At 33.8% G+C, this 25,406-nt stretch overlaps 1 protein-coding gene across 2 annotated transcripts in view; it reads left to right on the top strand.

The window, feature by feature from the left end:
• ABCD2 (ATP binding cassette subfamily D member 2) overlaps window positions 1-17,762 on the top strand; it is a 74,242-nt gene extending 56,480 nt beyond the window's left edge. For both annotated transcript variants that reach the window (XM_024750866.1, XM_024750865.1), the window contains exons 8-10: window positions 1,517-1,601; window positions 9,749-9,874; window positions 17,543-17,762. In XM_024750866.1, coding sequence (XP_024606634.1) covers window positions 1,517-1,601; window positions 9,749-9,874; window positions 17,543-17,762 — 431 coding nt within the window. The remainder of the gene's footprint in view (window positions 1-1,516; window positions 1,602-9,748; window positions 9,875-17,542) is intronic.
• The last annotated feature ends 7,644 nt before the right edge of the window (window positions 17,763-25,406 follow it).

Genomic DNA, 25,406 nt, shown 5'->3' with positions numbered 1-25,406 from the left:
ATTTGTATTGTGTGTGTGTGTGTGTGTGTGTGTGTGTGTGTGTGTGTGTGAAGTTTTGACAGTCATTTTCTTCTTTGAAAATCAGGCTTTGCCTAGTCTGCTCCATTTTATGATATTCCCACTTCAGAAAAATACTTGCTATGGTTGTCTTCCTAATAGGCCCCATGGTTTTGTTTCTAAGTAACATTTTTTTCTTATTACAAAATTAAGAAAGACCATAAAAATAATTTTAAAATAATAAAATTTTCAAATATTATAAAAATGTATAGCTTAGAAAGTAAAAGTCTCATAATTCTATTCCCAGAGAGGTTGTGTATTTATTTACAGAAATGCAATCATAATTTATATATGTGTATGTGTTCTTCTAGTGAAAATCGTAGAAAGAAAATTTTCTCTATGACTTCATTGTATAGCATTTATGAAACATAAGTGAGGATTTGAAAAATAGATTCAGATTGCTATACAGTAGATAAGTGTTCTGGGCTTAAAAAATTTTCCCCCTGCCAACTGAGAAGGCAAAAGAGAAAAGTATTTGAGTCAAAGGAAACTTTAATTTTACATATTTATATAAATCATGTCCTTTGTTCCACTAAACTCAAAAGTTTTAGCAGGTAATCGAAAAATCTGCATATAACTTATAGTAGGCTGTCTCTAACCAAGTTTCCTCCATATCTGCCATTCTGCATTTGTGGATTAAACCAACTTCAAATTGTATAGTACAGTAGTATTTACTATTGAAAAAAATACCTGTATAAGTATTTCACAGTTCAATCTGTGTTGTTCAAGGGTCAACTGTATACAAACACACACACAATTCTGCAATTCGGTTTTCCATATAAAAAATATTCTAGGTACATTTCTATATCAGTATGTATTGATCTAACCTATTTTTTTAAAAAATAGAAGGCTTGCTTTTTGAATAAATAGCCAACAGAAACTCCTGCATATAAATAGACCTGCATATAAACCCTAGCTCTAATATATAGCTGTGTAAAATTTGATATATCAACTTCTCCATGAATTTCAGCTTATCGACCTATAAAATAAAACTAATAATAGCTACCTAATAAGGTTGTGAAATATATAATGAGAAAACTCATATACAGTGCCAGTCAGATGGAAACCATTTAAGTTAGCTCCTGTCATACCCTTTGTAGACTTTGCAGTAAGCCTATGCAAATCTGTTGATCTTTTCTCCCACCACCCTCCAAAATAAGTCTATCAACTCTTTGGAGATATTCAGAAACAAACACATTTTCAAAGTGTCAGTATTTGGAATTCTTAGAAGACGTTTTGTCAATGTAAGTAATTATTACTAGTAAAAAATATCAAATCTAAATTAAAATGCTTAAAAATAAGGCTCTCTAGCTTATCCAAGCATTTCTGAGAAATATCAGGTTCTTTGTGTTAATAACTTAAACTTTCCAGGAATCACTTGTCTAGATAAAAACTGTAAAAGATGCTCTCTTTAGTTAAAAGATGCTTTATAAAATATATACTTATATATATTTTAAAGGATGGGATGCTGTTATGGACTGGAAAGATGTCCTGTCAGGAGGGGAAAAGCAAAGAATGGGCATGGCTCGCATGTTTTATCATAGGTAAGTATATTATATTCAAGTAATGACTATTCCATTGTTGTAACCAAAAAATGTTTGGATAGGATTCCGTGCCCTCATCTTTAGTCTGAAAATATTTTTCTGAAAAACTAGTGCTTAGAATTTACAGTTTTTTAATTTCCTAGGTTATTTTTTTAATGTGACAGAAATCTCCAAGTATTTAAAAAAATTTTTTTGTTGAGTAATGTTAGATGACAAAATGAAATTTTTATATGTCCTAAGTTTGAAAGTAGGATTATTACTAATTTTAAAATGTGAAGAATACATAACCACTGTTATACTGTTGTGAACACAGGAGGTAGACATTCAGTAATACTTCTCTATTAAATTCAAACTAAATTAACTTTCTAACCACTCAGTAGCCTATAAAACTTAGTAGTGCTCTCCTCCTTGAAAATCAGAGGCATATCCAATGGGAAAAGGAACCAGCCAGCCTAAGTCTTCATGGACTCAGAAATAAAGAGGTGCAGGAAAAAATTTCTCTTGATAAAACTTTTCTATTTGCAACCAGCTTCATAGCCTTTTGGGTTTTTTTTTGTTTTTGTTTTTTTCATAGCCTTTTGAATTCAAGATACCAAACATAAGACATTGAAAAGAAGTATTAAAGCTATTCTGATTTATTCCTCTTTTTTGTCCTATTCTTCTGTGAAAAATAAATTCCCCCCCCCCTTTTTTTTTTACATTAGGCCTCTGGCAATGAAAACCTGAGTTGTTACTCACTTTTAATACTTATATCTTGGGCAAAAAAGCCCAAGAGTTATGTACAGGAATGCCTGAATAGACCATAAGCTGGGGCACATGCCATACTCTTGAAGAAGCTGCAGTGGAAACAATAATATCTTCATAGGGAACATTTAAAAGCTGATAAAAACCACACACAAAAAAATTATCAAGTAAGCCTCATTAAACACTTAGCAACAAGTTGGCTACCAATTTTTTAAAAATCTTTTATTATGGAAAAACCATTACAACTTCATCAAAGAAGAGAAAATTGTAAGATGAACCCCATATTCTCATCACACTGATTTAATACAGCACTTGATTTATCTACTTTTTATTTATGAAGCATTTTAAAGCAAATCCAAAATCATGGAATTTTTTCATTAAATACTTTGGCATCAATCTCTGAAATATTAGGATATTTTCTTACATAATATATCATAATCATAACTAAAAATTTGATAATAATCATTTAAAATCATTTAATACCTGGTTCATATTCATTTTCCCTGATTGTCTCAAAAATATCTTTTTATACTTGGTCTGTTCAAACCAAGATCCAAGCAAATTTTATATACTGAATTTTGTTGTTATATATCTTTTAATTATTTTTTAATTTAAAGAGCCTCTTCTCCCTGCCTCTGTCCCCTTCCCCCATCTTTTATGCCATTGACTTGTTAAAGAAACTGGGTCAGTTGTCCTGTAAGAATGTTGTCCTTTCTAGATTGATCTGATTCCTTCCTCATGAGATCCCTTTACCTCTTTCCTCAATCTCCTATTTGTCTTGTAAACTGGAAATTAGAGCTAAAAGCTTGATTATATTTAGGTTCAGCCTTTTTGGTAAGAATACAACATAAAATATTTATCATTAAAAAAATAATTTAAACAACTTTATTAAATATAATTATATGTTTATTTTATAAAAGTAGAAAATATGATAAGTAAAAATAAGAAAAAATCTGTTGTCTCGCTACCTGTAACACATAAAATTTGGGTATAGTTTTTTCTCTATTTTGGTATACAAAAGTTGGTTGCTACCCAATTAACATAAAGAATGTTTCTATCACCATAGAAAGTCTCTCATGCCCCTTTCCAGTCAAATCTCTCCATAGACAATTTCTGTTCTGATTTCTATCCTCATAAATTACTTCTCCTGTTCTACAACTTCATATAAATTAAATCATACAAATATGCATTATTTTTGTGTTATACCTGGATTTTATTAATGAAAAAATATTGTGTAATAACATGGTATTTGTAATAATGACACAGTTAGTTCAAGAATATGGCAAGCTAAAAAAAAAAAAGAATATGGCAAGCTAAAGAAGTATGAACCAAAATTTGTGAACTCAGAATTTTTAGTGAAGTGCATTTTGGAATGACCATTTTGAGATGATTTGGTGAGATTCAAGAGTAAACTTTACAGTGTGACGTTTATGACTAGCTGTTACCCTGAATCTGTTTGAGCCTCATCTATAAATACTCACTAATATGATCCCCAGCATACTTGGTGAAATGTAATATGATGGAATGTAAGGTATGACCATAAATTTCTCACTGTGTCAGTGTGTTAATAAGATAAGCTCTGTAAGAAAAAACAACAGGCATTAATAAAAGATGCTAATCTAAATAGATTTTAAGTACCTATAACTTAAAATAAGTACTTGAAACTTTTGTATCTAAAATATTTTGGATATAATGTGATACTGAATAAAAATAAAGTTATAACAGTGGAAAGAATTTAGTGCTCCACAGAAAGATGAGGGGAGATAAGTAAGTTGAAAAGCAGAATTTATTGAGAAAAAAATAAAATGAAATAGAAATGCTAAATCCAGTGAAGGACCTGCACTGTTGGTGAGAATGTAAGTTGGTGCAGCCACTGTGGAAAACAGTATGGAGCTTCCTCAGAAAACTAAAGATAGAATTACCATATGATTCAGCAATCCCACTCCTGGGCATATATCTGGACAAAACTATAATTCAAAAAGATACATGAACCCCTGTGTTGATAGCAGCACTATTCACAATAGCCAAGACATGGAAACAACCTAAATGTCCATCAACAGATGAATGGATAAAGAAGATGTGGTACATATATACAGTGGAATACTACTCAGGCATAAAAAAGAATGAAATAATGCCATTTGCAGCAACATGGATGCAACTAGAGATTATCATACTAAGGGAAGTAAGTCAGAAAGAGAAAGACAAATACCATATGATGTCATTTATATGTGAAATCTAAAATATCACACAAATGAACTCCTCTATGAAATGGAAACAGACTCACAGACAGAAAGAACAGACTGGTAGTTGCCAAGGGGGAGGGGCTGGGGGAGGGATGGAGTAAGAAGTTGGGATTAGCAGATGTAAGCTTTATATATAGAATGGATAAACAACAAGGTCCTACTATATAGCACAGAGAACTATATTCAATATCCTGTGATAAACCATAATGAAAAAGAATATCAAAAAAGAATGTATAGGGGCTTCCCTGGTGGTGCAGTGGTTAAGAATCCGCCTGCCAATGCAGGGGATGTGGGTTCGTGCCCTGGTCCGGGAAGATCCCGCATGCCATGGAGCGGCTGGGCCCTTGAACCATGGCTGCTGGGCCTGCACGTCTGGATCCTGTGCTCTGCAACGGGAGAGGCCACAACAGTGAGAGGCCCGCGTACCGCAAAAAAAAAAAAAAAATGTATAGGGACTTCCCTGGCAGTCCAGTGGTTACGGGGAGAGGCCCCAACAGGGAGAGCCCCGCGTACCGAAAAAAAAAAAAAAAAATGTATAGGGACTTCCCTGGCAGTCCAGTGGTTAAGCCTCCATGCTTCCAATGCAGGGGGTACGGGTTCAATCCCTGGTCAAGGAACTAAGATCCCACATGCCACACAGCGTGGCTGAGGGGGAAAAAAAAAGTTTGTGTGTGTGTGTGTGTGTATCTGAATCACTTTGCTGTACAGCAATGATCAACACAACATAGTAAATCAACTATAGTTCAATAAAAAGTAAAAATAGGGCTTCCCTGGTGGCACAGTGGTTAAGAATCCACCTGCCAATGCAGGGGACACGGGTTTGAGCCCTGGTGTGGGAAGATCCCACATGAAGTGGAGCAACTGAGCCCGTGCACTACAACTACTGAGCCTGCCCTCTAGAGCCTGCAAGCCACAGCTACTGAGCCCACCTGCCACAACTACTGAATCCTGCACGCCTAGAGCCCATGCTCCACAACAAGAGAAGCCACCGCAATGAGAAAGCCCACACATAGCAACAAAGACCCAATGCACCCAAAAATAGATAAATAAAATAAATAAATTTTTTAAGTAAAATTTTTAAAAAATCGAGTGAAGGAAAAGTATAATAATGAGAAAGTGCCTCCCCTCATTCTCAAAGGGTTAATAACAAGATTTGAGTTGTAATGTGGAACACTTGAGCTAGCTAAAATGGAGAACTTTTGCAAGGAGTATTAAGTATCAAAGTTGTATACTCTTTTTGAGAGGATTTTAATTTTTTTTAAAGGATTACTATTTTTATTTTTTGGGGGTACTTTTTCCTTTTTTTAACAACTTTATTGGAGTATAATTCTTTACAATGTTGTGCTAGTTTCTGCTGTATAACAAAGTGAATCAGTTATATGTATACATATATCCCGATATCCCCTCCCTCTTGCGTCTCCTTCCACCTTCCCTATCCCACCCCTCTAGGTGGACACAAAGCACTGAGCTGATCTCCCTGTGCTATGCAGCTGCTTCCCACTACCTATATATTTTACAGTTGGTAGTGTATGTATGTCCATACCACTCTTGCACTTCATCCCAGCCTACCCTTCCCTGTCCCTGTGTCCTCAAGTCCATTCTCTACATCGGCATCTTTATTCCTGTCCTGCCCTTAGGTTTCTCAGAACCGTTTTTTTTTTTTCAGATTCCATATATATGTGTTAGCATACGGTACTTGTTTTTCTCTTTCTGACCTACTTCACTCTGTATGACAGACTCTAGGTCCATCCACCTTGCTACATATAACTCAATTTCATTTCTTTTTATGGCTAATATTCCATTGTATATATGTGCCCATCTTCTTTAACCATTCATCTGTCAATGGACACTTAGATTGCTTCCATGTCGTGGCTATTCTAAATAGTGCTGCAATGAACATTGTGGTACATGACTCTTTTTGAATTATGGATTTCTCATGGTGTATGCCCAGTAGTAGGATTGCTGGGTAGTATGGTAGTTCTATTTTTAGTTTTTTAAGGAACTCCATACTGTTCTCCATAGTGGCTGTATCAATTTATATTCCCACCAACAGTGCAAGAGGGTTCCCTTTTCTACACACCCTCTCCAGCACTTACTGTTTGTAGATTTTTTGATGATGACCATTCTGACTGGTGTAAGGTGATACATCATTGTAATTTTGATTTTGCATTTCCCTAATGATTAGTGATGGTGAGCATTCTTTCATATGTTTGTTGGCAATCTTTATATCTTCTCTGGAGAAATGTCTATTTAGGTCTTCTGCCCATTTGTGGATGGGGTTGTTTTTTTTTTTCGATATTGAGCTATATTAGCTGCTTGTATATTTTGGAGATTAATTCTTTGTCAGTTGCTTCATTTGCAAATATTTTCTCCCATTCTGAGGGCTGTCTTTTTGTCATGTTTATGGTTTCCTTTGCTATGCAACAGCTTTTAAGTTTAATTAGGTCCCATTTGTTTATTTTTGTTTTTTTTTTCCATTTCTCTAGGTGGTGAGTCAAAAAGGATCTTGCTGTGATTTATGGCATAGAGTGTTCTGCCTATGTTTTCCTCTCAGAGTTTTATAGTGTCTGGCCTTACATTTAGGTCTTTAATCCATTTTGATTTTATTTTTGTGTATGGTGTTAGGGAGTGTTCTAATTTCATTCTTTTACATTTGGCTTTCCAGTTTTCCCAGCACCACTTATTGAAGAGGCTGTCTTTTCTCCATTTTATATTCTTGCCTCCTTTATCAAAGATAAGCTGACCGTATGTGCATGGGTTTATCTCTGGCCTTTCTATCCTGTTCCATTGATCTATAGTTCTAGTTTTGCGCCAGTACCATACTGTTTTGATTACTGTAGCTTTGTAATATAGTCTGAAGTCAGGGAGCCTGATTCCTCCAGCTTCGTTTTTCTTTCTCAAGATTGCTTTGGCTATTTGGTGTCTTTTGTGTTTCCATACAAATTGTGAAATTTTTTGTTCTAGTTCTGTGAAAAATGCCATTGGTAGTTCGATAGGGATTGCCTTGAATCTGTAGATTGCTTTAGGTAGTATAGTCATTTTCACAATATTGATTCTTCCACTTCAAGAACATGGTATATCTCTCCATCTGTTTGTATCATCTTTAATTTCTTTACTCAGTGTCTTATAGTTTTCTGCATACAGGTCTTTTGTCTCCCTAGGTAGGTTTATTCTTAGGTCTTTTATTCTTTTTGTTACAGTGGTAAATGGGAGTGTTTCCTTAATTTCTCTTTCAGATTTTTCATCATTAGTGTATAGGAATGCAAGAGATTTCTGTGCATTCATTTGTATCCTGCTATTTTACCAAATTCACTGATTACTCCTAGTTTTCTGGTATCATCTTTAGGATTCTCTATGTATAGTATCATGTCATCTGCAAACAGTGACAGTTTTACTTCTTCTTTTCCAATTTTTATTCCTTTTATTTCTTTCTCTTCTCTGATTGCTGTGGCTGGGACTTCCAAAACTATGTTGAATAATAGTGGTGGTGATTTTATCATGAATGGATGTTGAATTTTGTCAAATGCTTTTTCTGCATTTTTCAAGATGATCATGTGGTTTTATCTTTTCTTTTGCTGATGTGGTGTATTTCATTGATTGATTTGCTTATGTTGAACCATCCTTGTGAACTTGGGATGAATCCCACGTGGTTGTGGTGTATGAACTTTTTAATGTGTTGTTGGATTTGGCTTGCTAATTTTTTGAGAATTTTTTTGTCTATATTCACCAAAGTTGTTGGCCTGTAATTTGTTTTTTTGGTGGTGTCTTTGTCTGCTTTTGGTATCATAGTGATGGTGGCTTCGTTAGAATGTCTTTGGGAGTGTCCTCTCCTCTTCAACTTTTTGGAAGAGTTTGGGATGGATCTGTGTAAGTTCTTCTTTGTATGCTTGGTAGAATTCTCCCGTGAAGCCATCTGGTCCTGGACTTTCACTGGCATTTATTCTAAAATATCAGAATTTCTTCAGAGGAAGTTGTCCTGGTAAATACTTTGTACTGATTTTCAACCCTGAAATAAACAATAAATGACAGGCATGAGTTGATCTTTGGTCCCATTAACAAAACTAAGTCATGCTACTGTGTACCAAATAAGCCCAGACAGGCTTGAAAGAAAACAGAGAAAGGGAAAAAAGATAAAGAGCTGAGGGGTGAAAATGAAAGGGAGAGAGTTATCAGGAGGAAATGGTGGCAAATGATAGGTGCCTCTGATAGTAGTAAACAATCATTTCCAGAGTAAAAATTGAGCTAAGAAAAAAAATTGTTGAATATAATCAGAAAAATATTTACTGATTTTTTTCCTTAAGAAAATGGTCTCAAAGTTACTAGGTTAAATGCCTACTCTAAATGTGTCAGATTAAGCATACTTACTTTCGTAGGGTCTTCAATCAATGAAATTCCATTAATTGTGATTAGGTACTCACATTGTTGATAAAATTATCTTCTCAATAAATGTTTGCCAACAGGATTGTGACCTGTTTGATAGTTAGCTACTATGTGTAATGTATTTTCTGTGTTAATTAGTCAGAACCTTGTCACCAAGAATGAACCTGCGTGCTGCAGGAAAGTGCATTCAGTAAGCTGTCTCATTTTTCCTCTGCCTCATATTCACGATTCACCCATCTGCAATAAAGCATATTGTATTATAAGCAGGTATCAAAAAATCTATTTTAAAATCTAAGAAGAGATGTAGAGAACAAATATATGGACACCAAGGGGGAAAAGGGGGATGGAATAAATTGGGAGATTGGGATTGACATATATCCATTATTGATAATAAAATAGATAACTAATGAGAACCTACTGTATAGCTCAAGAAACTGCTCATTGCTCTGTAGTGACCTAAATGGGAAGGAGTTCCAAAAAAGAAGGGATATATGTATACATATGGCTGATTGACTTTGCTGTACAGTAGAAACTAACACAACATTGTAAAGCAACTATACTCCAATAAAAATTAATTTAAAAAGTAAAATCTAAGAAAATATGAAATTCTAGTCTGAAGAGGGGTAATGACTTCTTTTTTGCTTTATTATTTATCACCATTAATATTGTCATTTTTCTCTTTTGCTCCTTTAAAATTGTTAACCTTGCAGCTCGTATTGCCCAAAGAAAGATTTATAATTCAAAATGAAAAATTTTAATGTATTTGTGCTTATTTTTAAGACCAAAATATGCATTGCTGGATGAATGCACCAGCGCTGTCAGCATTGATGTTGAAGGAAAGATATTTCAGGCTGCGAAAGGGGCTGGAATTTCCTTACTTTCTATAACACACAGGCCTTCTCTTTGGTAAGTGTTTCCAATGCTCATTTATGAGAGATGATTTTTCTTTATATTTCTGAAAGAATAACTTTGCCAAAGTTTTTACTATAGAGCATAAGACATTTCAGTTATTTTCTGCCTGTATTTCTCTTAACGTTAAACTATGTCTAAAAGAGTAAAATCAATCTCAAGCTAAAGGATGAAGTTCATGTATTTGATAACATATGACAGAGATTAGTGATCTTTTCTGTATACTTCCGAGTAACTATCTTTAGGCTTTTAAGATTTCCAAAAATTTGACTGCCCAATGGGTGGGACCTTACCAAAATTGAATTGAAAACAATGTATTTCTATGTCAAGGGAAAAATTGAAATGTGAAAATACTGCTATTAAAATATGAGAGCTAAAATAAAAGTAATGGAAGAACAAAAGGTACCCCAAACCTAACATTAAAACAATGAATTTTTTGAAAATTATCATCACATTCCAATAATTCTGAAAGGAAGTAGAAAAATCCACTGATTTTTTAAAACTGAAACAGTCATTATTCCATAGCATACACTGGGAAAGAATATATTATATAATTTACATCATCTTTTTAGTTCTTTTTTAAATATCCAGGAAAAAGAAATACCACAACTTGATATCCCTCCAAATGATTAAGTTGGAGAAAGCACAGGAAAATAAAGCATGGTTGTTTTTGCTTTGTTTTAAGGAAAAATGAACAAAAATGTTTTATAAATAATATTTCATAAAACCTAATGGGCCCTCCCATCAGAAAACTTGCACAAGCCTCTTAGATAGCCTCATCCACCAGAGGGCAGACAGCAGAAGCAAGAAGAACTACAATCCTGCAGCCTGTGGAACAAAAACCATGTTCACGGACAGATAGACAAGATGAAAAAGCAGAGAGTTATGTACCAGATGAAGGAACAAGATAAAACCCCAGAAAAACAACTAAATAAAGTGGAGATAGGCAACCTTACAGAAAAAGAATTCAGAATAATGATAGTGAAGATGATCCAAGACCTCGGAAAAAGAATGGAGGCAAAGATCGAGAAGATGCAAGAAATGTTTAACAAAGACCTAGAAGAATTAAAGAACAAACAAACAGAGATGAACAGTACAATAACTGAAATGAAAAATACACTAGAAGGAATCAATAGCAGAATAACTGAGGCAGAAGAACAGATAAGTGACCTGGAAGACAGAATGGTGGAATTCACTGCTGCAGAACAGAATAAAGAAAAAAGAATGAAAAGAAATGAAGACAGCCTAAGAGACCTCTGGGACAACATTAAATGCAAATATATTCGCATTATAGGGGTCCCAGTAGGAGAAGAGAGAGTGAAAGGACCCAAGAAAATATTTGAAGAGATTATAGTCGAAAACTTCTATAACATGGGAAAGGAAAGGTTCTCTAAGTGGGAAACACAAGAGAAGAAAAGGACCTACAAAAACAACCAAAAACAATTAAGAAAATGGTAATAGGAACTTATATATCAATAATTACCTTAAACATTAATGGATTAAATGCTCCAACCATAAGACACAGGCTCGCTGAATGGATACAAAAACAAGACCCATTAAAAAAAAAAAATACTAGCAAACGGAATCCAACAGCACATTAAAAGTATCATACACCATGAGCAAGTGGGATTTATCCCAGGGATGCAAGGATTCTTCAATATACGCAAATCAATCAATGTGATACACCATATTAACTAATTGAAGAAGAAAAACAATATAATCATCTCAATAGATGCAGAAAAAGCTTTTGACAAAATTCAACACCCATTTATGATAAAAACTCTCCAGAAGGTGGACATAGAGGGAACCTACCTCAACATAATAAAGGCCATATATGACAAACCCACAGCAAACATCATTCTCAATGGTGAAAAATTGAAAACATTTCCTCTAAGATCAGGAACAAGACAAGGATGTCCACTCTCACCAGTACTTTTCAAAATAGTTTTGGAAGTCCTAGCCACAGCAATCAGAGAAGAAAAAGAAATAAAAGGAATAAAAATTGGAAAAGAAGAAGTAAAACTGTCACTGTTTGCAGATGACATGATACTATACATAGAGAATCCTAAAGATGCCACCAGAAAACTACTAGAGCTAATCAATGAATTTGGTAAAGTAGCAGGATACAAAATTAATGCACAGAAATCTCTTGCATTCCTATACACTAATGATGAAAAATCTGAAAGAGAAATTAAGGAAACACTCCCATTTACCATTGTAACAAAAAGAATAAAAGACCTAAGAATAAACCTACCTAGGGAGACAAAAGACCTGTATGCAGAAAACTATAAGACACTGAGTAAAGAAATTAAAGATGATACCAACAGATGGAGAGATATACCATGTTCTTGGAGTGGAAGTATCAATATTGTGAAAATGACTCTACTACCCATAGCAATCTACAGATTCAATGCAATCCCTATCAAATTAACAATGGCATTTTTAACAGAACTAGAACAAAAAAAACTTAAAATTTGTATGGAGACACAAAAGACCTGGAATAGCCAAAACGGTCTTGAGGGTCAAAAACAGAGCTGTAGGAATCAGACTCACTGACTTCAGGTTATACCTCAAAGCTACAGTAATCAAGACAATATGGTACTGGCAGAAAAACAGAAATATAGATCAATAGAACAGGATAGAAAGCCCAGAGATAAACCCACCCACCTATGGTCAACTAATCTATGGCAAAGGAGGCAGGGATATACAATGGAGAAAAGACTGTCTCTTTAATAAGTGGTGCTGGGAAAACTGGACAGCTACATGTAAAAGAATGAAATTAGAACACTCCCTAACACCATACACAAAAATAAACTCAAAATGGATTAGAGACCTAAATGTAAGACCAGACACTGTAAAACTCTTAGAGGAAAACATAGGAAGAACACTGTTTGACATAAATCACAGCAAGATCTTTTTTGATCCACCTCTTAGAGTAATGGAAATAAAAAGAAAAATTAACAAATGGGACCTAATGAAACGTAAAAGTTTTTGTAAACCAAAGGAAACTACAAACAAGACAAAAAGACAACCCTGAGAATGGGAGAAAAAATTTGCAAATGAATCAATGGACAAAGGATTAATCTCCAAATATATAAACAGCTCATGCAGCTCAATATTAAAAAAACAAACAACCCAATCCAAAAATGGGCAGGAGAAAAAAAAACCTAATGGTATTTTTCCTATTTAAAAAATTATGATACCATTTTTATCATTCCCCTACTTTTTTATTGATTCATCATCATAATAATAGTTGCTAATGCCGATTCAGCACCTATTCTATTCCAGGCTCATTTTATTTAAGCCTAATAACAACACTATAGAGTACAGGTAGTCTAATTATTCCCATTATACAGATGAAGAAACTGAGAGCTAGAAAAATGAGAAAAGTAACTTACTATGATCATACTCCCTATACTCTACTATATTGCTCTACGTATTTAAGGAACTCAAAATGTATCTCATGCATAAATCATAAAAACACTTTTTCATTCACACTGAGTTCTACTCTCTACATTTGCATTTCTATTTCATAAATCAAAATCTTTTCCTTTGACAAGTTAGTAACTATATAATGGACTCTATATGCTTTGGCCTCCTATTTCCCAAGGGACAGGAAGGATTCTTCCTCTCTCTCTGACTAGAGCATTCTTTGGCATGTGGCTGATCACATTTATGCCAAATCTGTTATTATATACACGACTTCAAACCTAGACTAAGTAGCAAGCTTTATTTGAGTTAAAGCCTTTGGGTCTTTGAAACCTTTCCAGACCCTTTACCTTATAGAAATGTTTACTTTAAAATTGTGAGTAAGCTGAGCATTCCATGCAGATCAGGCTTTAATTGTTCAAACTTCTTTGACTGAATTCTACTTCTATAGAGAAGATAATAATCTATTTCACACTTTATTTAAACATTCATATTTTTCTTTCCTCAGATAGTTTACCTGAAAATAGAGGATTTCATGAAGTGACCCTTTCTACGGAATTTTGTAGTTTGTCTCTCTGTTGTTAAAGAATTAATTAGCATCTGGAGTGATAGGACCCTGATTTGCCAGTCTCCCCAGAGGCAGTCTGGATCTAGTCCAGGATGAGGTAGAGTCCATGTCAATGAGTGTGATTGCTCTGATTTCCCCTTGGATAAAACCAACAGGAACTGGTTTAAGACAGTCATGACATATGCCTGTGGAACCAGGCCAGATGAACTCTTGAGTCCTTTCTGGCTCTTAGTCTTGGTGTTTTTCTGACTTTTATCAATGGGTTTATTATGCCTTCCTGTCATTTAGTTCCTATTCAAGTAGCCTAAAGAGACATTGGAAGCATATTCAGCCATTTTTTTCTTAATTTAAGAACAAAGAGGTTTTTGTTGGCGGTGGTGGTATTGTTGTTTTTAAGACTTTTTTTAGTTTTAGGTTCACAAAAAAATTGAAAGGAACAGAAATATGCCTTATACTCTCTGCCCAAACATGCATAACCTCCCCCATTATCAACATCCCCCACCAGAGTGGTATAACTGTTACAATTGATGAACCTATACTGACACATCATTATCATCCAAAGTCCATAATTTACATTAGGGTTCACTTAGTGTTATGCAGTCTGTGGGTTTGGACAAATTTATAATTACATGTATCTATCATTATAGTATTATATAGAATATTTTCACTGCTCTAAAAATCCTCTGTGCTCTGCTTATTTATCCCTCCCTCCACAACACCTAGAAACCACTCATCTTTAATGTTTCCACAGTTTTTCCTTTTCCAGAATGTCATATACCTGGAACCATACAGTATGTGGCCTTTCCAAATTGGTTTCTTTAACTTGGTGATGATAGTCATTTAATTTTCCTCCATGTCTATTCATGGCTTGCTAGCTCATTTCTTTTTAGTGCTGAATGATATTCCACTGTTTTGATGTCACAGTTTGTTTATCCATTCACCCACTGAAGGACATTTGGTTGCCTCCAAGTTTTAGCAATTATAAATAAAGCTGTTATAAACATTCATATGCAGGTTTTTGTGTGGACATGAGTTCTCTCAAGTCCTTTGGGTAAATATCAAGGCGTTCAGTTACTGGATCATACAGTTAAGAGTATGTTTAGTTTTGTAAGAAACTGCAAAACTCTCTTCCAAAGTAGCTCTACCATTTTTCATTACCACCAGCAATGAAAGAGAGTTCCTATTGGTCCACAGCTTTACATTTGGTGTTGTCAGTATTCTGGACTTTGTCCATTCAAATAGGTAGGTCGTGGACAATTTTTTAAACAAATAATAAAATCTAATTTTATACTTTGTAACAAGAAAAACTTGTTTTTAATTGCAGCTACCCATAGTATATTTTGCTGTAAACTGAAAAGTACATTAGTTCTGCTTTATGAACTAGTTTAGTCATTTTAGGTTGTAGAAATCTATTATTTCTGATTATCCTTTCTTCCTACATGAAATTCTTATTTTACCTGAAAAGATTTCAGAAGAGGAAAAATATATATTATATTTTCCTCCATAACAACAAATGGGTAATTGTTGATTGTAAAGATGAAAATCAATACCAGTATCAGAAGAGGTCAAAAATTATAGAAGCTTATTAAATTATCTGATTCTTGAATAGAATTACAATTTTATAATTATCACTATCCAGTGGTTTATCTTATTTGTGTAGAATGTCTGCAGATTATTTCCAATGAGGCTCTGTTAAAATAGTAGTTTCTTTTAAATTCCTCTGACTAAGATAAACTCTGAAATATTATTTTAGCCCATAATATAGAACACACCTTTGAATATCAGGTCATGAAACACCTATACAGTTTCTTCCCCCATGTAAAAACCAAATAATGTTGTAGGACCAGAGTGATGAGCCAAACCTCCAATATAAATTGAAGATGGAAGTTGCTCAAGATCTGAACTACTGTGTTCTAAAATTGCTCCTGGTTGTAGATCAAAGGTTAGGAAAGCCCAAGAGAAGTTGAGAATGTAATAAACAAAATGATTTTTTTACTATTATTTCTCTTATATCACCATCCTTCTTTTGTTTTTCCATTACTTTTGTTTTAGCTCTCATATTTTAAGAGCACTTTTGTCACATTTAAATTTTTTCCCTTGATTTAGGAATACATTGTTTTCAATTTAATTTTTGTCAGGTTCCACCCACTGTGAGGTCAAATTTTTGGAAAACTTAAAACCCTAAAGATAGTTACTCAAAGGCATATGGAAAAGATTAATCTCTGTCATATGTTATCAAACATATGAACTTCAGCCTTCAGCTTGAGAGTGATATTTACTCTTTTAGACATAGTTTAACTTAGTTTAGCTTCCCCATCTTACAGCATGTTGAAACCACCCAAACAAAATGGGATGAAACCCAAATTTCTGTCAATTGGTGAATGGATAAAATGTGTATACAATGGAATATTATTCAGCCATAAAAATGAATGAAGTACTAACACTACAACTAGATGAACTTTGAAATCATTTTGTTGGGTGGAAGAAGTCAGTCACAAAAAGCCACATTTTGTATGAGTTCATATATATGAAATGTCCAGAACAGAAAAATCCATAGAGACATAAAGGAGATTGGTGGTTGGCAGGGGATGAGCAGAAGGAGAAATTGGGAGGGACTGCTAATGTGTATGAGGTTTCTTTTTGGGGTGAAGAAAATATTCTGGAATTGGATAGTGCTGATGGTTGCATGAGCTTGTAAATACACCAAAAATCATTGAATTTTACATTTTAAAAGGGTGAATTTATGGTATATGAATCATATCTCAGTTTAAAAATGGAGGTAAAAGCTATTTGATATACCCCCACTGATCGTAGTAAATAATGACTGATGAGAGCTTAAAAGAGGGCAAGAAGTGAGAAAAACTGTAAGAGAAAAAACTGAGGACACATAAGAACATGTGCCTCTTCAGCATAGTGACAAAATGCAGTGGCTCAGCCATGCAAGGACAGCTCTGCCAGATTACCCTTTTTACACACACCCCACAATTCCCAGAGATTGGTGACCTTAGCCTTCATTTAGGAGAAGGTGAACTGCCTTCTGTCTCATCAATAAAGTCATCTCTATACCTCTCTGAAGTTCCTAATTATGAACTTGAGCCATGAGAAAAGAGATTAAATTATATGAAAGCATGGAAGTATTGATAGCTGAAGATTTCTATCAGTTCATTTTTTTAAATGTTTTAAAACTTTAATTTTTGAGAAATTTTTACTTATGTTGACTAACTCATTCCCAAAGGATAGTGTACTAATGAATTGGTATTGTATTTCCTTTATTTTTCTTAGTTATTTTTTTAATAGCCTTTAAAATTTTTACTTTCTTCCCTCTGCTTCCTTTCCTTATTCCCATTCTAAGTATGCTTTGATATTTATTCATACTGGGCTATGAATATAAATAAATGCAACAGTATGTCTTCCTTTGCAATTCATGTATATTCACAATATAAAATAAATTTAATACAAGCAATAGAACTTCCTAGAGGCTAGACTAATGACTTTTGGAGTAGAAAAATTCACAATATTTTACCTCTTGAGGGATTCTTGAAAATCAAATGTAAAATATGCACCTTACTTAAAATTTGCCTTTGGATATCAATTAGAATGATAAATCTATAACTAAAATGACTTTTTGTAATTATTGCTAATAATATTATTTCATTTTGATTATGCAGGAAATACCACACTCATTTATTACAGTTTGATGGTGAAGGAGGTTGGCGCTTTGAACAATTGGACACTGCTATTCGTTTAACACTAAGTGAAGAAAAACAAAAGCTAGAATCTCAGCTAGCTGGAATTCCCAAAATGCAGCAGAGACTCAATGAACTATGTAAAATTTTGGGAGAAGACTCGGTGCTGAAAACAATAAAAAATGAAGATGAGACATCCTAATTTATTTTGACATATTTTAAAAGTTAATTTTTAGTTAAAGGCTCAGAGACACTTATAGGGCATGCATTGTGTTAAGCTAAGCACAGAGGAAAAAAAGACAGCAAGAAATGTTTTATAAGATTTTAGCATCAAGGAAATATAAGATCTGACTTTTCAGAAGAAAATAAACGAATGCATTATGTAAGATTAGTCATTATGGCTTATACTAATTCCTAGTGAAAGCCTAATTCACATGTAAAACAGGATTTTCTAGGTAACTTCATAATGAATACTAGATTTGCTAATGTGTATGTGTTGTGTCTGAAATTCTTAACAAACATGGGACATATCTTGAGAATGGATAATTTAAGAACAGTGTTTGGGTTGAAACAAGGTGATAAAGTTAGAAGTTTGAGTAACATTTCTATCCATTTATGGTTTTTAGATTTAACAGCTAGAATTCATGTTCCTTTATTGCTAGTGGTCAACTAAACCTGTGTACAAAACCTCTAACAGTTTGATAAATAATTTCAATACGAAAGAAATTCTTTTAATGGCAGTGGTTGAAAGAAAGAAGCATGGCTATACTTCTTTTATATGTATAAAATATCCTATTTTTAATTTTAGATTTTGAGCATCTCATGGGCACATAAATTCATTTTAATGAGAATCTTACATATTTGTTAATAAACTTTCATTTTAAAAAGAGAATTGCCAATACAGAAAAGAAGTATCCAAACAATGTTTGTCTCAGCCTGTTACTTTACTTGGAAGGATTATATATTGCAAATTCTGTCCAGAAATACTTAGCTTGTTTTTGTCCCCAAAGGAGGAGTCCACCACATTTTGAAAATAGCAGTGCTATAATAGAATAGAGGGGTTTTCAAAATCATAGTAGTAATAACATACATTGGAATAGTACTTTATAATTTACAATCCTCACTTACATCAATTAATTTTAATCCTGTGGCAAACTTTTGAGGCAAATATTTTTTTTCCTAGTTTGCTTTTGAGAAAATTGACACTCAGATTTGCCCTAATCATGCAGTTTATTTAGGGGCAGATCCAGGGGTCAAATGAATTTCCCCTGTTTCCCTGGTTCAGTGCTATTTTCAGTATTATCCTTGAAATTCAACTGGGCTATAATAGCAATAAAAGTTAGATGAGATGTTGAAAAGAGAATAAATTTAGTAATGTTAGTGTTATTGTTATTTGATTATTGTTTACAAGGTATGGAAATTTAAGTACAAAATGGAAAGGTTATTGATCTGTGGTTTAAAATAGGTCAGGAGGGCTTCCCTGGTGGCGCAGTGGTTGGGAGTCCTTCTGCCGATGCAGGGGACACGGGTTCGTGCCCCGGTCTGGGAGGATCCCACATGCCGCAGAGCGGCTGGGCCCGTGAGCCATGGCCGCTGGGCCTGCGCGTCCGGAGCCTGTGCTCCAAAACAGGAGAGGCCACAACAGTGAGAGGCCCGCGTACCGCAAAAAAATAATAATAATAAAATAGGGCAGGAAAGTTAGCAAATCTTTCAGCACCTATGCACTCATACGCAATATTAATGTGCCCCTACAGTCACCATTCAGAAGGGGAATTGTGTTATAAATCAATTTAATATTTATTGAACATAATGAGAAAGAATCTGTATGGAATAGTCATATGAAATAAATCTTATATATTTGATTGCCTTGGAGTTGGAAGTATGAGAGCCAGGACTACCATTTTAATCTCCTACTGTGTATGCCACCATGTTTATAGGCCAGAGAAAATGGAAATGCTGTTATTAGTGGTTTAGGATTTTATTTGCATATTTAGACACAGCCATAATAGATGCTAAGTCAGTGATTCTCAGACTTTTTCAGCTGGTAGAGTACCTGTATGTCATTCATGATGCTTGTAATAGAACATGTAATAGAATCATGACATTTTCATATTTTCAATTCTTCCATGCTAAGACATTTTTATTATCAATAAATGTAACCACCTTATGTGAAGGAATGTAATATAAAATCAAAACCAGTACATCTAAGTTTTTCTGTTAGTATCATTAGCTGTTCATTTATTCATTTGTCAGTTACTACTACTTCCTATTAGAAAAGTGAGGCAGACATCAAAGGTTTAAAAAAAAGCATGGAACGAAAACTTAAACTTGATAAAAATTATTCATTAATCTAAGTTCTATATTAGCAGTTATTCAGTTTATACGGCTGTAGGGAAAATTCTGGGGCAAATAGCTTAAGTTAATTTTTAAAGGTATAAGAAGAAAATGAAAAGTCCTCATTTGAAACATGTACATAATTTTTATGCCTTAATTTTCTTAATTTGAAAAATAAAGCTTTTAGGAACCAATATATTGTGTTTTGAAACTTTGAAAAGAATGCCAAAACAAATATTAGATTTTTAATTAGCCCTTATTTAGTATACCCTACCAACTGGCTGAAGTAAAGAACTCATTATTTATAATGTACAGATTCAAGGATGTTTAAAATTCTGTATTAAAAGCGATACACACTGCAGTTTAAATGTTAAAGTTCTAAGAGAAACATGTTTCTTTTTTTTGTTTTTTTTTTTTTGCGGTACGCGGGCCTCTCACTATTGCGGCCTCTCCAATTGCGGAGCACAGGCTCCGGACGCGCAGGCTCAGCGGCCATGGCTCACGGGCCCAGCCGCTCCGCGGCATGTGGGATCTTCCCAGACCAGGGCACGAACCCATGTCCCCTGCATCGGCTAGCAGACTCAACCACTGCGCCACCAGGGAAGCCCGAGAGAAACGTGTTTTGCATGCGCTTTTTTGTGCCTGTTTTTTTTTTTCTGAATTTTCTTCCATGACCAATATCCTCTAACTTGCAGGGGAAAAAAATCTTTAATTTGAACTTGTATTTATGTTTCATTTAACTGTTTACAAAATGGTCCAATGAGTATACCATATTTTACTATCCTTATAGTTATATTTTGTGAAAAATGTGACAAGATTGAGAAATGAAGTAGCCATCTTTGAATATAGATGAGGAAAGGAAAAAGAGAGACTATTTCAATTTTCAAACAAGTTTTACCATGTTATCTATTTTCCCCAATTATTTTGACTTCTGTTTGTTTTGTTTTGTTTTGGTCAAAAAGAGCTGTAAGTTTATAGAGCTTGATTTTTAAGTGCTTTTTTTGGTTAACTTATAAACTTGGAAAATAAGTTGCATTCTATGAAAATGTTGTGTTACATTTCATGTAATGTTATGCCAAGCATGAGTCTAAAATACTGTGCATTCTCGTCGACAAGATAATGTGTAAAAATCTTTCTCCATTAATCTCAAGGAGAATGATATATCTTGAAATTCAACCCGAGTTTACATTTGTTTCCAATGGGAATGGTTTTCCCTTGATAGTAATTTAATTTTTGTGTCAAATTTTGTTCTTCCAGTAAAGGTATAAATGAACATGTTAGGTTTTTTTGAGACTTTGCTTCCAAATATAATTTCATATTTGGCAGTAGTTTTAGCTTATTAAAACCTGTTTGGAATAGTCTTTTGATTCCATAAGCCTAGAAAAATTTGTTACACATTGGAACACTGATCCAGAGAATGTTACACACTTCTGAGATATGCATAAAATGGTAATGGTTATTAAACCATCGATTAAAAGAGATGTCTTTGATATAACTACTTTATGGGCAAAATTATTTTCATTTAGAAGTGTAAAGTACTTTCACATAACCCAGAGTATTTACAGGTCTGATGATTTACATTTAGGTATGATTAAGAGTTGTAATGTTTGCCACATGAGAACTTTCAGGTGGATGTATAAAATATTTTTATTAAAAGCATCCCTTCTTCATTGCTGGTGCCTTTCCTGATTACCAAGTACAAAACGGCTTTACAGTTTTTATTGTGAAAATTTCAAAACCAATTATCTATACTTATAAGCAGGGGTTGAGTAGTAGTTGTATTAATGAAAGCAAATGAGTAAAATGCCCTTAATGGTAAAAATCACTATGTGGCTAAGCTACAATGTGGTTATGGTGTGAATACATTATAATATAGTCTCCATCCAGTATGCAGTTATTTGAGCTCAGCATTACTTGTGAATTCCTAAATCATCATGAAAAAAACTTGATTAATTAAAGCAATTGCAGATTATTCCAGTGATAGAAAATATCCTATTTCTATATTTTAAATGATTCTGTTGGGTGTCTACATACACCTCAGTTACAAGTTGTGTGATGCACAATTTTGTCAAGTACTGTGCACAGTAGTCACCAAATAGTTGTTTAAATATTTATTTTCTTTATTAATTCAACACATTTATTTATTAAGTACCAACTTATACCAGACACTGTGCTATGTTCTAGAAATGAATAAAATATGGTCCCTCTCCCAAGAAGCTTAATGGTCCCCTGAAAATTAGGAAAATGAGTACCTTCATTCGGAGAAAAATTCAATAGCTGCTATTTATTATTTACCAAGTAGGCACAAAACATTGCATATACATTGACTCATTAAATCTTCACAAAACTCTAATAAAAAAGGAAAGTGAGAACAGAGAAGTTAAGCAATTCATCCAACCTAATGCAGCTACTAAGCTATAGAGCTGAAATTTGAACCTAGAAATATTTGATTACAAAGCCTTTGCAACTCCCCATCACCTTCCTTTTAATTCGTTTAGGTCATTTTTCATTATTACAGTTTTTAACTCTAAAGTTGTAGTATATTTTTTAACTGTCTCAGGGTTTCTGGTTAACCAAAAAGAAGCTTTTTTTTTCATCTAAAAAGGAAATTTGTCACACAAATTATATTTTTCCTTGTTTTTATTATAAACGATGGATATGGTCCTATGGGAGAAGGAGAACAGAAGGCAAATTTTCAGATATTTTGAGGAAGAAATTCCAAATCGGTTAACATTTATTAATTCAGTAAATATTTATTGACACATTCAAGGTACCAGTTACCATGCTAGGCATTCAGAAGTGAAGGAGACAAACCTTTTCTCAGCCCTCATGAAACATTTTAGTACCTCAATACTAAACAATTTTATTCCTGTTAGATATTGTGGTCCCATCTAAATGGTATAAATATTGTTTTATATTTTCTCAGATCTTATATTTCCTGCCTAAGACCACTCTCTTGCAATATTTAAGCAATAAGCATTTTTTGGCAGCAGAATTCCCTTGATTATACACTTAAGGGCTTCATAAGCCTCATGCCCTCCAACTTGGTCTAAATTACAAGGTCCAATAAAACCAGTCTGTAGGACTATATCATCCTTCACCAGTAGGTGCTCCCATACATTTAGCATGTTGTCTTGAAACCTGAGAAATATGAGCTTCTCAAGTTCAAATCATGTAAAGTGAGCCAGTATTGTACAATGAAAAGCATCTCTCTCGTGTTAACACAAAATGAAGATAACTATAGCAGAAAAGTTCTAAAAAGCAAAACACAAAGCAAAACAAAAACAACCAAAAAATCCCCAATAATTATAAAAGTAAATAGACAAGGGTTCCAGAGTTAAGCATATTTAAAACTATATGATTTATCTCTGTACTTGTGTTCTAATGTAGGTGATATGGTGATTAAGTATTCACCTTATGTATTTTTATGTAATTTAGTGCCTATAAAATAGATAAGGCATCAATGAGGCAATGAAATATTAAACACTGAATGATATTCTCTTGGCTCTATCATTTAATTACAGCTTGATCTGTATAAAAGAGGAGACAACTTTATATATCAAATATATTATTTAATTTTTACATATTGAATATGTTAAACTTAATACTTAAAAATATTGGGTCTAGACATTATGCAGATGTATAAAGTTAGACAAGTTTACGCTAGAAACATGTCAGAACTCACAAAGGGTGAGGCAAAAGAAGTCCTATAATCAGATGACATTTTATTGGGAAACTAATGTAATGGGAACTTTTGCAACACAGATATTGATAATTCAAGAGTAATAAAAACGGTTGAAACAATAATCAAAGTCCCCTTGTTTAGGACAGCTTGTTGCTCAATATGGGAAAAGTTTCCAAGATCCATGTAAGTGGGGTTTAGATAAATGAGGTTAATGTAGATCCAAACAGATACATATATTTTCCTGCAACCTAACACACACACACACACACACACAAACACACACACACACACACACCCCTTAGAAGTTTAATAGTTTAATACAAAAGCAGCATAACGATCTTGAGAACTAAAGAAACTGAATAATTTTTTTATTGTGATAAAAAACATAAACTTTACCATCTTAACCATTTTCAAGTGTATTTTTCAGTAGAGATAACTACATTCACATTGTTGTGAAACAGATTTCTAGGATTTTTTTTACCTTATAAATCTGAAACTTTATCAATAACTCCTCTTTCCCCCTCCTCCCAGCCTGTGGTAACCATCATTCTACTTTCATGAATTTGCCAATGTTAGATACATCATCTAAGTAGAATCATACAGAATTTGTCTTTTTTCAACTGGCTCATTTCATTTAGCATAACGTCCTCAAGTTTAATCCATATTGTGGCTTGTGAAAAGATTTCCTTCCTTTTGAAGGCTGAATAATATTCTATTGTATGTATTACCACCTTTCTTTTATGTTTTCATCCGTTGAATGAATAGGTTGCTTATTCCTCTTGGATATTGTGTATAGTGCTGCTATGAACATGGGTGTGCAAATATTTCAAGACCCTGCTTTCAATTATTTCGGATATATACCCAGGAATGAAATTGTTGGTTCATATGGTAGTTCTGTTTTTAATTTTTGAGAAACCTCCATTCTATTTTCCATGGTGGCTGTACCCATTTACATTCCCTCCAACAATACACAGGGATTCCCTTTCTCCACATCCTAACCAACACTTGTTGGTTATCACTTGTCTATTTGATGATAGTCATTCTAACAGATGTGAGGTTATGTGTCGTTGTGGTTTTGATTTGCATCTCTCTGATTATTAGTAATGTTGAGCATTTTTTCACATGCTTCTTGGTCATTTGTATATCCTCTTTGGAGAAATGTCTATTCAAGTCCTTTGCCTGAAGAATTTTTTAATTAAAACTTGTTTCATGATGTTTAGGACTGCAGTCTGTTTCTTTTGCTTCCAAAAGCTGTCTCGCCTTACCCCTCATCCATCCTTCTGCACCTCATTCCTTTGGCTGTACATGGCAGGTGTTCCCTTTTATTTCCTCCCTTATTCATTTTCTTTCTCAAATCAGGAATGTCTTTATTCCACGAACTTCATCTACCAAAACTCTATCTAGCTTTAAGGATGTCTTAAATTCTTTCCAGTTATACAAAACTCTTTCTTTTTTACTGCTTACAGAGCACTTTATTTAAAATCCTGTCATCACATTTATCACATGCTACCTTTTATTCAATTTTATTCATTTGTCACATAATCTAAAATAACCCCCCAAAAAGTTCCTCTCTATCACATCAGGTTTATTTATGAAACTTATTTCTCCATTTATCTTATTCATTAATTTCTTAGTTGTTTCTCTCTGTCTACTACCTTGGCCCTCTGTAGACTGTGAACTCTGTGGACCAGGAATTTGCTTGTATTATTTATGGCAATATTTATAGCACCTAGAACAATACATAGCAGTTGGAGGACATTTAAAAAGTATTTGTTCAATAGGTGCATAAATGGATGAGTAAACAAATGAATAAAAATAGTGCAAAAG

The sequence above is a fragment of the Neophocaena asiaeorientalis genome, unplaced genomic scaffold, assembly GCF_003031525.2.
Source record: "Neophocaena asiaeorientalis asiaeorientalis breed wild unplaced genomic scaffold, Neophocaena_asiaeorientalis_V1.1 scaffold641, whole genome shotgun sequence".
NCBI lineage: Eukaryota > Metazoa > Chordata > Mammalia > Artiodactyla > Phocoenidae > Neophocaena > Neophocaena asiaeorientalis.
The sequence above is the reverse complement of the archived record's forward strand: the minus strand, read 5'-3'. Positions and strand labels throughout refer to the sequence as shown.